Raw genomic sequence first — 15,247 nt, 5'->3', positions numbered from 1 at the left:
TTTTTCAGAGACATTCAGTCCAGTAGTCAAGCCAACAACAGTCAGAATCGTTTTATCCCTTGCTATCACCAATCAGTGGCCTATACATCAGATAGATATCAATAATGTGTTTCTTCATGGAGACCTTCAAGAATCAGTTTATATGTCTCAGCCACCTGGATTCAACACTCAACACAAAGATAAGGTTTGTAAGCTAAACAAAGCAATATATGGTCTGAAACAGGCACCAAGGTCCTGGTATTGTAAGCTCAGCAATACACTTATTCAGATGGGTTTTCATTCAACCAAGAGTGATACCTCATTGTTTGTGCGGTTCTCCAAAACCACAACACTCATGATACTTATCTATGTAGATGATATCATTATTACAGGCAGCTCGAAGGAAGAAATAAGGTCTGTAATTTCCTTTCTTCATGACAAGTTTTCTCTAAAGGATCTTGGTTCTCTCCACTACTTTCTAGGTGTTGAAGTAACTACCACAAAGGAAGGTAATCTCCTTTTGACTCAAACAAAATATCTCAGAGAAATTCTTCATAAGGCCAACATGAGTGATTCAACGCCACAACCTACACCTATGCTTGCTAATCTGAAGTTGACAGAAAATGAGACAACATCAGTACCAGATCCATCCTTTTACAGGTCTATAGTTGGAGCACTTCAATATCTCACCATTACTCGTCCGGATGTCTCTTTTGCAGTTAATAAGGTTTGCCAATATATGCACTGCCCACAAGAACATCATTGGAAGGCAGTAAAAAGAATTCTGAGGTATCTACAAGGAACCATCCATCATGGTCTTCTCATTCAAAAGAATAAGCAACTAAATCTGGCTGGCTTCTGTGACTCAGATTGGGGAAATGATAAAGATGATAGAAAGTCAACCAGTGGCTATTGTGTGTATCTAGGCTCCAATCTTATTTCCTGGTCATCAAGAAAGCAAAAATTTGTCTCTAGAAGTACAACAGAAGCTGAATATCGTAGCATAGCTGATGTAGCAGCAGATATTATCTGGATACAGTCACTGTTAAGTGAATTGAGGGTTCCAAAATCTCTTCCCCGAATTTACTGTGATAATTTAAGTGCAGTACTCATTACTGCCAATTCTGTGTTGCATTCCAAAACGAAACATTTTGAGCTGGACCTGCACTTTGTGAGAGATAAAGTCAAACAGAATGAAGTAAGAGTCATTCATCTTCCTGCAGAATACCAAGTTGCAGATACGCTTACCAAACCTCTAGCTAAGCAACACTTTCATCATTTTCGAAACAAACTCATGGTTACCACTTTGGACACCATGAGTTTGAGGGAGGATGTTAAGGGAAATGGATGAAAGTTGTTATTACAAGTTAGTTAATTTTTCTAGTTTGAGTTAGTTAGAGTTAGTTTGTTTCTAACTCTTATAAATACATTGTTCTGTAATCCTTTTGTAAGGTAATCAATTTCTAAATCAATGATATTCACATTTTCATCTTCTCTCTCAAAATCAAACAAAAATTAATACATGACAATAATTTAATCTAAATGGATGTAAATTAAATATACGTAAAAATTTAAATGAATCAAATTTTGGGAATGAAAGAAGTAGAAAGCAAACTAAAATAACAAGTCTCTAACAAACTAAGAATAACCGGATAATTGCCATACTACCTTCCTTTCCATGTAACATAAAAGTAGAGGCACAAATTTGTCATGCCTAGCATTACAAGTATTATGTGTGTAGGCATATAAAATAGAAGGAAATAAGAAAGTAGTAATCAATGTGAAAATTAAAATCATGATATTAGTAATAAATATGAACACAGCAGAACTAAGTTAACTGAAGTGAATAAAGAGGGGTAACTGGTGCGAAATTTACTGTACTATTTAACTGACCTAGCGAATCTAATAGACGACGTGTCAGTCCGTGACAGCTTCTTGATATGAAAATAAACGCCATTTCTCTTTCATTGCCAATGGCATCAGTCGGTTATCACTTGGTCAATTACCCCTAATGTTCAGGAAATACATAAAATATACTGGATATTTCCGAGATTTTCAGAAATAAAATGGAAACTTTGGTTACTTAAAAAAATAAAAATAGAAACCAAATAAATTGGTTTCGTTTTGCTTCCTATCATCGTCTGTATTTAATCCTCCTCTAAATGGAACAAAACCCTAAGGGTTCTTGTAAGAACCAATCGCCGCCGGATTGATCTCTCTCTCACTCTTTCCTTTTTTGATCTCACTTATCTCTTCTCTTCCTGTACTATCCCACGTTAATTTTGTTTATGTATATATATATATATATATATATATATATAGTATCGTATGTCCTACGATTTTATTGTCTATACTTATGGAAGCCAATTCTGGGTGAATTTCGCAATCTCGTTTCTCGTTTGATTCTCGGGTTGGTTTTGTTTCAGCTTCTGAAGTGGCTACGGTGCTAAAGCTTGATTTTTGTTTTACTTTTTTTTTTTTTTTCTTCCAGTAACTTCAAGTTATAATTTTCTGAGGTTGTTAATATGGGGTTTGGAGGTTTACGCACTATGATGGGAAAAGTTTGAGTCTTTGGGTTGTTTTTTGGACTAGGGTTTGATATATGGTGGTGGGTAGTGATCAGTTTTAGCTATACGAGGTTGATGATTAGAGGGTGGTGATCAGATTAAGATTTTGAAAAATGTTGTCTGAATTGGGTAGAAGACCGGTGCTTGGGAGTAACGAGGGCTCTTTTGGTGATGAATTGGAGAAGGAGATAGGGATGTTGCTTCGGGAGCAACGCAGACAGGAGGCTGATGATCGTGAGCAAGAGCTCAATATATATAGGAGTGGATCAGCGCCTCCAACTGTGGAGGGTTCTTTGAGTGCTGTAGGAGGGTTGTTTGGTGGTGGCGGCAGCAGTGGCGCCGCTTCTACTGGTGAAAATGCTGGCTTTTCGGAGTTTAGAAGGACTAAAGATGTGAATGGGATTGCTTCTGAGGAAGAGCTTAGGTCTGATCCAGCTTATCTTTCATACTATTACTCCAATGTGAATTTGAATCCTAGGCTGCCGCCTCCTTTGCTGTCAAAGGAGGATTGGAGGTTTCAACAAAGACTTAAAGGTGGAGCTTCAGTTCTGGGTGGAATTGGAGATAGGAGGAAGGTGAACAAGCCTGATGATAATGGTGGTAGATCGCTGTTTTCTACCCCACCGGGTTTCAACATGAGGAAACAAGAGAATGAGGTGGACAATGAAAAGACCAGAGGTTCTGCCGAGTGGGGTGGTGATGGACTGATTGGTTTGCCTGGACTAGGGCTGAGCAAACAGAAGAGCTTTGCAGAAATTTTCCAGGTGGCTTGCTTCTGCCATTGATCGACTAATTGACTTTGTGCTGTGCTGCATTTGTTTCTTTGTTTTTCCTGGATTGTGTGATTTGACATTTTGTATTTTCAGTTTCATCTGTTGTGACATATGGTTTACGGATACGCATATGTTGTGAGGCTGTGTATTATATTTGGTCGATGTATTTTATGATAAATATTGATTTTTATGTTTTTATGTGTGGTCTTGTTCAGATGTTTTGATTCTTGATTGTGAGTTTTGAGGGAAGTTATGTTTTGATTAATCGAATTCTATATGATGACATGCATCTGTGTATTTGACTTTTGGCCTCTCATTTTTTAATGGTTCTTTATGATTGTGTTGTACTAGCTATCCTTTAGTTTCATAGTGTGTCTAAATAATATTGATACTGATTTTTAGCTACATCTAGTTGATTTGTAGCATTCACTGAAGAATCTTTTAGGCACATTATTATTTATGTATCCTATACTGCATACTGTAGTACTATATTGTCAACTGTAGCATGTGTCAGTCTGGGGTTGTGATTCTCCAGTGTCCACTCGAGTCAATTGATCCCTGGATAACATCAGAGCTGTTAAAATATTTAATTTATTCTACAAAATATAGTAAATATGACGGTTAGATTTTTCACTGTATCTAGTGTAATAATATTTTCCACTGAAAAGGATTCATGCCCATCAGTCTGTTAATTCAGTTAACATGTTATGTAACTAACTGCTTCTGTAATAACTGAATTATAATGGTATCTGTTCAACTGAAGTAATTAAGTTACAACAATCTCTTCTACACTGTTCACTATATATATTCAAAGTTGTACTCAGAATAATGTCGTTCATTTTATAACTTAAAAATCAGAATTTGCAGAGACTCTTCCTCATTGGGTAGTGATTGACTTGGCTTTACCCAATTACACCCAGTAGTTTTGAAGAATTTTTTATACCTCACTGTATTGAAGTGGAGTAAATGTTTATTTGATTTTGTTTGCGGCATGTGTTTCTTGCTATATCTTTGAATATATGATATATTCAAATTGTTATTCATTTGACTTTGCATATTGGAAGTTTTCTGTAGCAATATTTATTTTATACTTGCTACTATCAATTATTTACAATGCTGTTGTGAATTTAGCATATATTTTCTTTGATCTTTTTTTGAATTTCTTTATTTCCATATCCTTTTATTTCTGCCCATCATTTACAAGTAGTAATATTGCAGGATGATTTGGGGCGTAATACTTCTGTTGCAAGTATTCCTTCTCGTCCATCTAGTCGTAATGCATTTGATAAAAATGACATCATGGGTTCTGCTGAAGCAGAGATGGCTCATGCACGCCGTGAGCCCACAGCCACTGATGCGTTAAGATCAGGATCAAATGTTCAAGGATCATCTGCAGCCCAAAATATTGGTCAGCCAACTTCATATTCGTATGCTGCTGTACTAGGATCTTCCTTGTCAAGAAGTACCACTCCTGATCCACAACTTGTTGCTAGGGCTCCCAGTCCCTGCATCACGCCTATTGGTGGCGGCAGAACCATTGCCTCTGACAAAAGAGTTATTGCCAGTACAGATGCATTTAATGGTGTTTCATCTGGCATCAATGAGTCAGGAGATCTTGTGGCTGCATTGTCAGGGATGAACTTATCAGCAGATGATATGTTAGATGGTGAAAACTGTTTGCCATCACAGGTTGAATCAGATGTTGATAACCATCAGAGATATCTTTTTGGTAGGCAAGGTGGTCAAGATCATGGTAAGCAACATGCTTATTTAAAGAAGTCTGAATCAGCGCACGTGCAAAATTCAGGTAAGAGCAGGAGTGGGTCAGATTTCAACAATTCATCCCTGGATAGGCAGGTTGAGCTGCAAAAGTCTACTGTTCCTTCCAATAACTCATATTTCAAAGGATCGCCTACCTCCCATTTTAGTAGAGGAGGTAGTTCGCCACCTCAGTACCAGCCTTTAGATGGTACAAATTCATTGTTTACTAACTACGGTCTGAGTGGGTATGCTGGAAATCCAGCATTGGCATCCTTGATGACTAACCAACTTGGCACTGCTAACCTGCCGCCCTTATTTGAAAATGTTGCTGCAGCATCAGCAATGGGGGCCCCTGCAATGGACTCAAGAATTATTGGGGGTGGTTTGGCTTCTGGAGGTGCTGCTCCATCTGATGTGCATAATCTTGGTAGGATGGGAAATCAAATTCCTGGCAGTGCTCTTCAGGCTCCTTTTGTTGATCCCATGTATCTTCAATACCTGAGGACATCTGAATATGCTGCAGCACAACTTGGTGCTCTTAATGACCCCTCTATGGACAGGAACTACTTTGGGAATTCGTACATGAATTTACTTGAGCTTCAGAAAGCTTATCTAGGGTCTATCCTCTCTCCTCAGAAATCGCAATACAATGTATCACTGGGTGGGAAATCAGGCAGCTCCACTCCTCATGGTTATTATGGAAATCCTGCATATGGTGTCGGGATGTCTTACCCAGGAAGTCCAATGGCAAACTCTGTTTTATCCACTTCTCCAGTTGGTTCTGGAAGTCCTGTTAGGCACAATGAACTAAATGTACGTTTTGCTTCTGGAATGAGGAATTTAGCTGGGGTCATGGGACCTTGGCATGTAGATAATGGGAACATTGATGAAAGTTTTGCTTCTTCTCTGTTGGAAGAGTTTAAAAGCAATAAAACAAAATGTTTTGAGCTCTCTGAAATTTCTGGTCATGTTGTTGAATTCAGGTATTTTTTGCTCTTGATCATTTTATGCTGCCACCCTGAAGAATTAAATATGATTAATATATTATCATTGACAGTGCGGATCAATATGGGAGCCGGTTTATTCAACAAAAGCTTGAAACAGCTACTACAGAAGAAAAAAACATGGTTTATCAGGAAATCATGCCACATGCGCTTGCTTTGATGACTGATGTCTTTGGTAATTATGTGGTTCAAAAGGTAAATATTACTCTTTCAATTTATTATTTTCTTTCATGAATGTTGTTGGAGCAATAGTTGGTAATGTTATATTGCAGTTTTTTGAGCATGGACTTGCATCCCAGAGAAGAGAATTAGCCAACAAACTTCTTGGCCATGTTCTAACACTTAGCCTTCAAATGTATGGTTGCCGGGTCATTCAGAAGGTATTGATAATATAAGATGGCAGTAGTTGATAATATCTATCTGTTTGGCTCTCTATCTGTAATTTTATGAATATCTTATTATTTTTCTTATGATCTTTCAATTATGTATCCCTCCTTAGGCTATCGAAGTTGTTGATTTGGATCAGAAGATAGAGATGGTTCAAGAGCTTGATGGTAATGTCATGCGCTGTGTACGTGATCAGAATGGTAATCATGTCATTCAGAAGTGTATTGAATGTGTCCCTGAAGATGCAATACACTTTATTGTCTCAACATTTTTTGATCAAGTTGTGACACTCTCAACCCATCCATATGGTTGTCGGGTGATACAGGTAAGATTTCTTCGCTGCTTGTGTTACTCTTATTTTGTAGCCAAGATCATTGTCATATAAGAATGCCTTCTATATGGCAGAGAGTATTGGAGCACTGCAAAGACCCTACAACACAGCAGAAAGTTATGGATGAGATTTTAGGAGCAGTTAGCATGTTAGCTCAGGATCAGTATGGCAACTATGTTGTTCAGGTTTATAATTTTTTCTGACTAGACAGTTTGGGCTTGTTTCTTATTGTCATAGTGGTGGATATATTTTATCTCATGTTTTGTTTGGTTTACTTGAGCATGGTTTTCTGCATGTGCATTCTTGGTAGCAAGACTGCTGCTCAAGCTTTTTTTGAGAAATAGTTTTGTAATTGTTTCATGGACCTGTTGATTGAGTGTAGTCCCGTTTATTCTTGTGCCATCAAAGATTGGTTTTTCTTTCTCTTTCTCATGATACAGGTTTGTGGTCTCTGCTGTGCGTAATATTACATTTAAATTACTTACCAAGTGTGATACTGTTTGATAGAAATATAACTTGCTTCAACATCCTTGTGCTATGCCATTTATATGTGAGTTGATCTCTTACTTTTGGTTTCTTCCCTCCTTGATAACAGCATGTACTGGAACATGGGAAGCCTCATGAACGCTCTTCTATAATAAAGGAATTAGCAGGCAAGATAGTTCAAATGAGTCAACAGAAGTTTGCCTCCAATGTTGTGGAGAAATGTTTGACCTTTGGTGGTCCTTCTGAGCGCCAATTACTAGTGAATGAAATGCTTGGCTCCACAGATGAAAATGAGCCTCTTCAGGTTTGTTGAACTTCCTTGTTTCTAACGTATGCCTATACCATTCTGAATTTGAGGCAAACTAGAAGACAATGCTAATATACATTTTGATGCCCACTTTTAGGTTCAATACCATCATCATAAATGATTGTTCGAAAGCCATTTTAAACATAGGCACCCCTAACCCACCTTAGTTGTGTCATCTTTGGGAACTACCTCAATAGCAGTTTCAAGATTGAGGTTTAGTCCCATATCGACTAGAGATATGGTTTAAATAAAGTTTATAAATTCCAAGTCTAAATTCTAAGATGGTAACCAAGTCTAACCTAATTCTATTGTTGGATCAACTGCCTCTGCATGCTTTATATTTAACGCAACCTGTCTTAAAGTTGATAATGGTTTGTTTCTTGTTAAATGAGACCTTTCCCGCATCCCGAGCTTTGCAAAATGATAAATTAGATTCCTTTTATATACAGGCGATGATGAAAGATCAATTTGCAAATTACGTAGTACAAAAGGTGCTGGAAACTTGTGACGATCAACAACGCGAGCTGATTCTTTCAAGAATTAAGGTTCATTTGAATGCATTGAAAAAGTACACCTATGGAAAGCACATCGTTGCACGTGTCGAAAAACTTGTTGCTGCTGGAGGTACTTACTCCTTCCATGTTGTCATTCCTCATTTGCATTCTCTCGCACATTCTGATATTAATTTCAGCATGCTTGTGTGCGCTGTAGGAGCACTTTCATCCGAAAGCATGCTCCTACGTGATAAATGCATCCTTGAGATACTCGCATGAAGACCGAGTCATTATGCTACTTCTAATTGTATCATTATATGCACATTTAATTAACAGCTTAATTTTATCATATTTTGAGGTATTATATACATATTTTATCAACGGGTCATTTAATTTGTTGCAGAAAGGAGAATTGCTGCTCAGTCTCCTCAACCTGCTTAGGTAGGTGGCTTAGAAAAATAATATTGTACAGCTAACTGAGGCTAGTGTGAGCTGTTGCTTCTTCTCTTTCTCTCCCAAATCAAGAGGTTATGTTTACCTATCTGTGAAGATGGGTAATAGCCAATTGGAAATAAAGTTTTCGGTTGTACTGCAGAACTGTACATTTTGTAGTTTTAAGTTTATACGAAGAATTTATGCGAGATGAGGCTCAGATGTTTTATGCAGCTGATGCCCCTGCAGAGGAGATAAAATGCCTATACAAGCCTTTTTATGGTGTAAAGATTATAAAATGGTGACTGGTGAGCTAGTTTTTAAGTTGACGCGACTGTACAAAATGATGGCATGCGGAGAGCTGTTCTTGTTTAGACAATGGCAGTTTTTTTTTCCTTTCTTTTCATCATGTATGGTTATTGACTTTGTTTCCACTTTCAACAAGTATAATTTATGTTGCAAGTCTATATTTCGCTTTTCTCCTATGATATCTATAATATAAGTCTGCATTGTTGATATGTTTTTATTCAATCACGGCTAAAAAGGGAAGAGAAATGAGCACTAGAATAAAGGTTCTAAAGTAGTGGTATAAAATGATTGGAAAAGTATTCAAGGTTCTCTTTTCTAGCTCCTTTTTAAAACAAGATAACATTTTAAGTGCAGTTTTTGTTTCCCTTTGATGTAAAATTTTAATCAAATTAAAGTCTTGCTTCAATAATTACTTTTGATTTTCGCAGTGCTAACAAATGAATTCTTATTTTAAAACATTTGAGATATTGTCCTAATTAAAATTAATCTGATACCTTTCTATGACTCAGTGATTGTAGTTTTTATTACATATAGTTGTAGACTCGGTGTAAACAAGGTTATCCCAAAATACAATGTTAGAAGATTTAGCTTGACCTTTCAAAACCAACAAAGTTGCCGGCAAAAAGTAGGTTTCTTGACTTATTTAAGAAAAACTGAAAAAACAATGAGAAACTTGTTTGTAAGTACCAATGGCTTTCATTGAATCATCTTTTGGTCTCAGCCTTTTATTTGGGTTTTAAAGGTTGAATTTTCACGTGATATATAATTCATATTTTTAGTTTGTAAAAAGAATTACTTCTCCCATTTTTTTATAATAATTATTTAAGATTATTTTACAGAAGTGACAATTGAATGGACCAATTAATTTTTTAGATATATCATAATAAATTGGATAAGAATAATTCATTAATTTATTTAGATTCACTAAAAATTTATATAAAAATTCAATCTATCCGATTTATTTAAAACAAAAAATTTATTCAATCCATCTGTTAATAATTTTCTTATAAAAGTAATGTTTTAAAGATTATATAATTTTTATTTTATGATAATATATTTTGAAATGTTTGACTTCTCTCTATTTTCTTTATAACTCATTATACTTTATATAGTTTTCTAAAATTCACAACATTTTTTTTCATATCAAAATAATCTCAATCTAATAAACATCTCATATGTAATTGATGGATTCTAAAAAGTAGTAGATAGATTATTAATTAGTTATAAAATTAAATAGATATATTAGACCTAGTCCATAATTTTTTATTATAAGGGATGAATTGAATGAATTTATTTATGAATTAATGAGATAGATGATGAATAAATAGATTTATTTGTCACTCCTAACACAAATTAATAAATGTAATAAACTTTTTCTATTATTTACAATAAATACATATTAGCTGTTATGTATAAGTTAATTAAAAGTTAAGTGAGATATAAATATATAATTGATGAAAAAATAATTAATATTGTCATAAAATTTGAAAAAATTACTATCAAACTGACAAGTAAAACAGAGTGAGTAATAAAATACTGTTACATGTAACAACAAAATTAGTTAAATCTAGTGATCTGGATGATATAATAGTTGTGTTTACACGATATATTCCTTTCCAATTAATTAAACTTATGTGGGAGAAATTCTAAGGTGCAGTAATCTTTACCTTCCGAATTGTACTCCACTGTGCATCTTCTCTTGGCGGAAAACATGTGTCTTCATTCTGTTTTAAGTACTATTTATGTTTCTTAGTATCACATTAATAGATCGAAACTTCGGATCCTATCCTATTTCCATCCAGTAAAAGATTTGAAATAATATATGAGACTTCTTTTTATTTGTGGCAGTTGCATCTTCCACGAACATCAAATAAATAACGTTATCTACTAGTTTTTGTTTATTTATTTATTGCTGATTTCATGAGTTTTATAATGGCCATACCAGGTGGCAGAGGCCAAGTTGTATATAAAATAATGCAAGTCTTAACGCTAACTTACAAGCCATTGTTTTCCGCCATTATTACAAGTTCGTCAGCACATTTAAATATTCAATATATTAATGTTTCAAAAAGATAATTGCAATGAATTTGAACAATAAGAGTGTTTAAAATTTCTTTCAAGATTTTAAAAGAATTAAATATTTTTTTAATTTCTCAATTTTAGATTAAATTTTTTTTAGTTCATCAAATTTTAAATTGTTATTTTTTATCCATGTAATTTTTAAAAGTCTTATTTTAATCTCTCAATTTACTAATAACATATTTAAAAGTAACAAATTGAAACAATTATGCAATATCAATTGAGTTCACCCTCAAATTAAAATTGATTTCTATAATCATGTAATTTTAAGAAAAAAATATTTTAATCTTTATACTTAAATTTTGTTAGAGAATTTATTAAATAGTGTCATTCAAAATCTATAAACTTATATTATTATTAGTGAAAATATTGTATTAAACTTAATTAATATTGCATAATTATTTTAATCTGTCACTTTCAAATATGTTATCAGAAAGATTAAAATAATATTTTTAAAAATTACAGGAATTGAAAATAATAATCTTAGATTTGAGAGATAAAATAAATTAATCATAAATTTGAGAGACTAAAATCTTATTAAAAGTTCTTTGAAGATACTATGAAATAACTATAAAATAAAAATATATTATTTATTATAATGATAACTAAAAATATATATTTCACTAAATACTACTGGATTGATTTTCAAATATTGTATAATAAATATCATTTTTAAAAATATTTTTAATCTTGTATAACTAAATATATTTGTTATCACTGAAGAAAAAAAAATCTTTGTTTTCATTTTTCTTACCACTTCTTTGGTAGTAACAAAATAGGCATGAAATAGGAGAAGAGTTAAAATAAGAATAAGTGTTTTGTACCGTAAAAAATGGAGGGGTGGTGAATGAGAATATGGGGAGGAGGTAGAGCTTACAAATTACTACAATATTTTTTAATATTTTTTTTTTCCGCAGAAACCGGTTGTTTATAGACCGCCACAAAAAAAACTTTCATTTTTTTTCAAGCAGAATCGCCACAATTATTTGCATAATCATTAAAAAATATTTGATTAATTAAAACATTAGTGACGTGGATATTATGTTATTATGCTGTGATTACAAAAACTAATTAAATTTTATTTTTTTATTTGTCTTACACTATTTGTATTTTTTATATTATTAAAGCGCTCATTAACGTTGCTTTGTGTTTGAAAAGCGGCGCAGATTGCTGGAGTGGGTGATCGTTTATTGGATGGGCGTGTGTGAGAATTTTTTACGTAAATAATATTTTTTTTAAAAAATTACAAAAGTAAGATCTGTGCAACTTTATTTACTCAACTAGAATTAATCACTGTTCATGCTTAGAATTCGATTTCCCGGAAACCGAATTCTGAGTTTCAATATTTTTTTTTCCTTTTTTTTTTTCTCAGAATTCAGTTCCCGAAGAATCAAATTCTGAGTTGTTTTAATTTTTTTTTTTTTTTTTGCGTTTGAGGCCTAGTTTGGGCGAATCTGGGAAGTGGAATGGGCCGTTCCGGAAGTCGAACGGCCCGTTCTGCTTAAACACATAGAGTGTTATTTTTGAAATTGGAACGGGTGCAGAACAGGCCGTTCCAATTTCAAAAATAACTTCCCAGAAACGCAAAAAAAATTAAAAACAACTCAGAATTCGGTTCCCGAGAACCGAATTCTGAGCACAAAAAAAAATTAAAAAAAAAATTGAAGCTCAGAACTCGGTTTCCGGTTCCGGAAAACCGAATTCTAAGCATGAACAGTGATTGGTTCTAGTTGAGTAAATAATGTTATACAGATATTACTTTTATAATTTTTTTTTAAAAAAATATTATTTATGTAAAAAATTCCGTCGTGTGATTCTGAGCCGCTTGATTCATCATAGAAAATAGTGCGCTTGATTCTGAAAACAAAAATCAATCACCACCGTTCGTTCGATCACGCTTCCAGCTGTCTTCCAACACGCTTTCGCCTTTTGGAAACTTTACGCATTCTCATTTGTCAAAAAAGAAAAAAGCTCAAAAAGCGCATTTATTTTGTTGACGTGACATGAATAAGGTTTTGTTGATATTTTTTATGAGAATTGATACGGTACTTTTAAAGGTAGAAGAATTTTAATATATATTTTTTATGTAAATTTATAAAATTTTAAAAAAATTAATTTAATTATAAAATAAATAATTTAAATTATATTTATAAAATAAAAGATAAGATAAAATTATAGAAATTAAAATTATAAGATTTTAATAATGTTATAAAACATTAAAAAAGAAAAGAATTAATAAATAGTAAAAATAAAAAATTATTAAAATTACAATATAAAAATTCAAAAATTTAAGATAAAAAGATAAAAATATACTTAAAAAATTATTAAAATTAAAATATAGAAATTTAAAAATTTTAAGTGAAAAGATAAAAATATACTTAAAAAAATTATTAAAATTAAACTATTTAAATATATAATAATATTATTACAAATAAAATTAAAATATATAAAATAAAAATAAAATGACTAAATAATTTAAAAATTAAAAGAATAAAATATCATAAATATTATTTAAATAAATTATTAAAAATATAAAATATAAAATAAAATTGTAATTACAACTGTACCGGTACCCTCTCAAATAACATAGGTACCATAGAACTTCTCATTTTTTATTAGTCTAAATATTTTTTTTTTAAATCTTCTATAATTTTATTTATTTTTATGTTTTAGTTTCTACAACTTAAAATATATTTTTGTTAGTTTTTATGCTTTTACTTAGTTCTCATAATTTTAAATAAATATCTTAATTCTTTAAATTTGTAGTGATATATTTTTTTAGTTCATAAAAAAATAAAAAAAATTAAAGAAATAAAAAATTATAAGTATAAAATTTTAAAATATAAAGACTATAAATGATTAAAAAAAATAAGTTTAAAGACTAAAAATATTTATTTTAAAATATAGAAACTAAAAAATAAAATAAAGGAAATTATAAAATTAAAAAGTATTTTAATCCTTTTTATCTTATGCATAAGTATATTTATTAAAAAAAATTAGTAAAATTGTACTTTACTTTTTATGTAATTTTTAATCACAATTAATTGTTTTTAGTCTCAAATCTTAAAAATTCGTAATTTCATTTTAATAGTCAAATATGCACGCCTGTAGTAATGCGACGATATATAATTTTTAAAGTAATACTTTTTATATTACATAATATGTAATAATATAACAACATTAAATATCTTCAAATTTTTACTTTTTATAATAAGTAATTTTTCTAAATTTAAAATGCCAATTAAATTAACACTTGGACCATATTACAGATTTTTAAAATTGAAAAATTAAAATTAAGTAATTAAAAATAAGTGACCAAAATTTGCTGATTAAACCTTAACAAAATATATCTGAGATTTTTTTTATAGGTTAATATCATTGAATGATACTTGTTTTGATATTTAACATATTCATCAAAATTCTACGAAAGAAATTAATTTTAAAGTCAATCTAGTCATGAAAAATTAATATAATATACATAAAGTCTTATAATTAAAATTTTAAAACTATTATTGTGATCTTATTTATTTATTAATAACATAAATAAGTAAAACATATTAAACAATTAATGGATTGTTAAATCTTTAAACACATCAAAATTTAAATCTTAATTATCTATATAGCAATTTCTTGTGAAAAAATAATTGTGTATATAAATAATATTTTGTTAGAATAAATAATGTTGATTTTAATGAAACTAAGTATGTTTGTTAGTCTAAGTATAATTAATCTCAAATTTTTTTAAGTAATATCTCTTATTCAAGTACTGTAAATGAAAAAAAATGTGATTAAAAAGAAAGATCAAACTATAAGTCATTAATTTATAAGTGACTCAACTTTTTTGTTTTTAGTCAGGATTAGAGTTCAATCCTGATCTTAAAAATGAAGTCACAAATATAAGTATTACTTTGTCTTTATATGAAATGACTTGATAAAAATAAAACTAAATATGTGCAATAAGGTTCTTTGACAAATATTAATCATTAACAAAATTGGTAAGTATATTATACTAACAACATCATAATAAAATAAAATTAAAATATATTAATAATAAAAAAAATTGATTTCTTATCAAATTATTTTAATCTAAAACTCTCATTGCATGTGTGTGTGTTTATTTTAATCTAAAACTCTCATTGTGTGTGTGTATAACATTGTGAGTTTTTATTAATTATTACTTTTTTAGCAATAATTGTGTGTTGTAGTATTTTGAAGTGTGTTGTGGACTTCAAGAGTTAATGAACTTCTAAGGAGTCTTCAAGTGTCTTAAAGGGTTTCTTTGGATTGAGGTCTAGTTTGACCTTAAGGAAATAATAGTATATAAAGTTTATTTTTAAA

The 15,247-nt window shown here is 31.2% G+C and overlaps 1 protein-coding gene across 1 annotated transcript; it reads left to right on the top strand.

Moving 5' to 3' along the window:
• Positions 1-2,342: 2,342 nt before the first annotated feature.
• LOC109816300 (pumilio homolog 2) lies at positions 2,343-8,988 on the top strand. The gene is made up of 9 exons (XM_020381248.3): positions 2,343-3,310; positions 4,538-6,063; positions 6,138-6,279; positions 6,357-6,464; positions 6,584-6,796; positions 6,877-6,987; positions 7,398-7,592; positions 8,045-8,219; positions 8,493-8,988. Exons 1-9 carry the CDS (start codon positions 2,660-2,662, stop codon positions 8,528-8,530), a joined length of 3,159 nt encoding a protein of 1,052 aa, XP_020236837.2. The 5' UTR covers positions 2,343-2,659; the 3' UTR covers positions 8,531-8,988.
• The last annotated feature ends 6,259 nt before the right edge of the window (positions 8,989-15,247 follow it).

The sequence above is a fragment of the Cajanus cajan genome, chromosome 8 (assembly GCF_000230855.2).
Source record: "Cajanus cajan strain Asha chromosome 8, NIPB_CcT2T_4, whole genome shotgun sequence".
Classification (NCBI taxonomy): domain Eukaryota; kingdom Viridiplantae; phylum Streptophyta; class Magnoliopsida; order Fabales; family Fabaceae; genus Cajanus; species Cajanus cajan.
Note: the sequence above shows the minus strand (reverse complement) of the source record. Positions and strands in the feature narration are given on the sequence as shown.

Excerpts from the sequence above, each read along its gene's own strand:
- LOC109816300 (XM_020381248.3), top strand. The coding sequence starts at position 2,660 with ATGTTGTCTGAATTGGGTAGAAGACCGGTGCTTGGGAGTAACGAGGGC. Across the intron at positions 6,280-6,356 it reads GTAATTATGTGGTTCAAAAG|TTTTTTGAGCATGGACTTGC; the intron begins GTAAATATTACT and ends GTTATATTGCAG. Across the intron at positions 6,797-6,876 it reads ATGGTTGTCGGGTGATACAG|AGAGTATTGGAGCACTGCAA; the intron begins GTAAGATTTCTT and ends TCTATATGGCAG.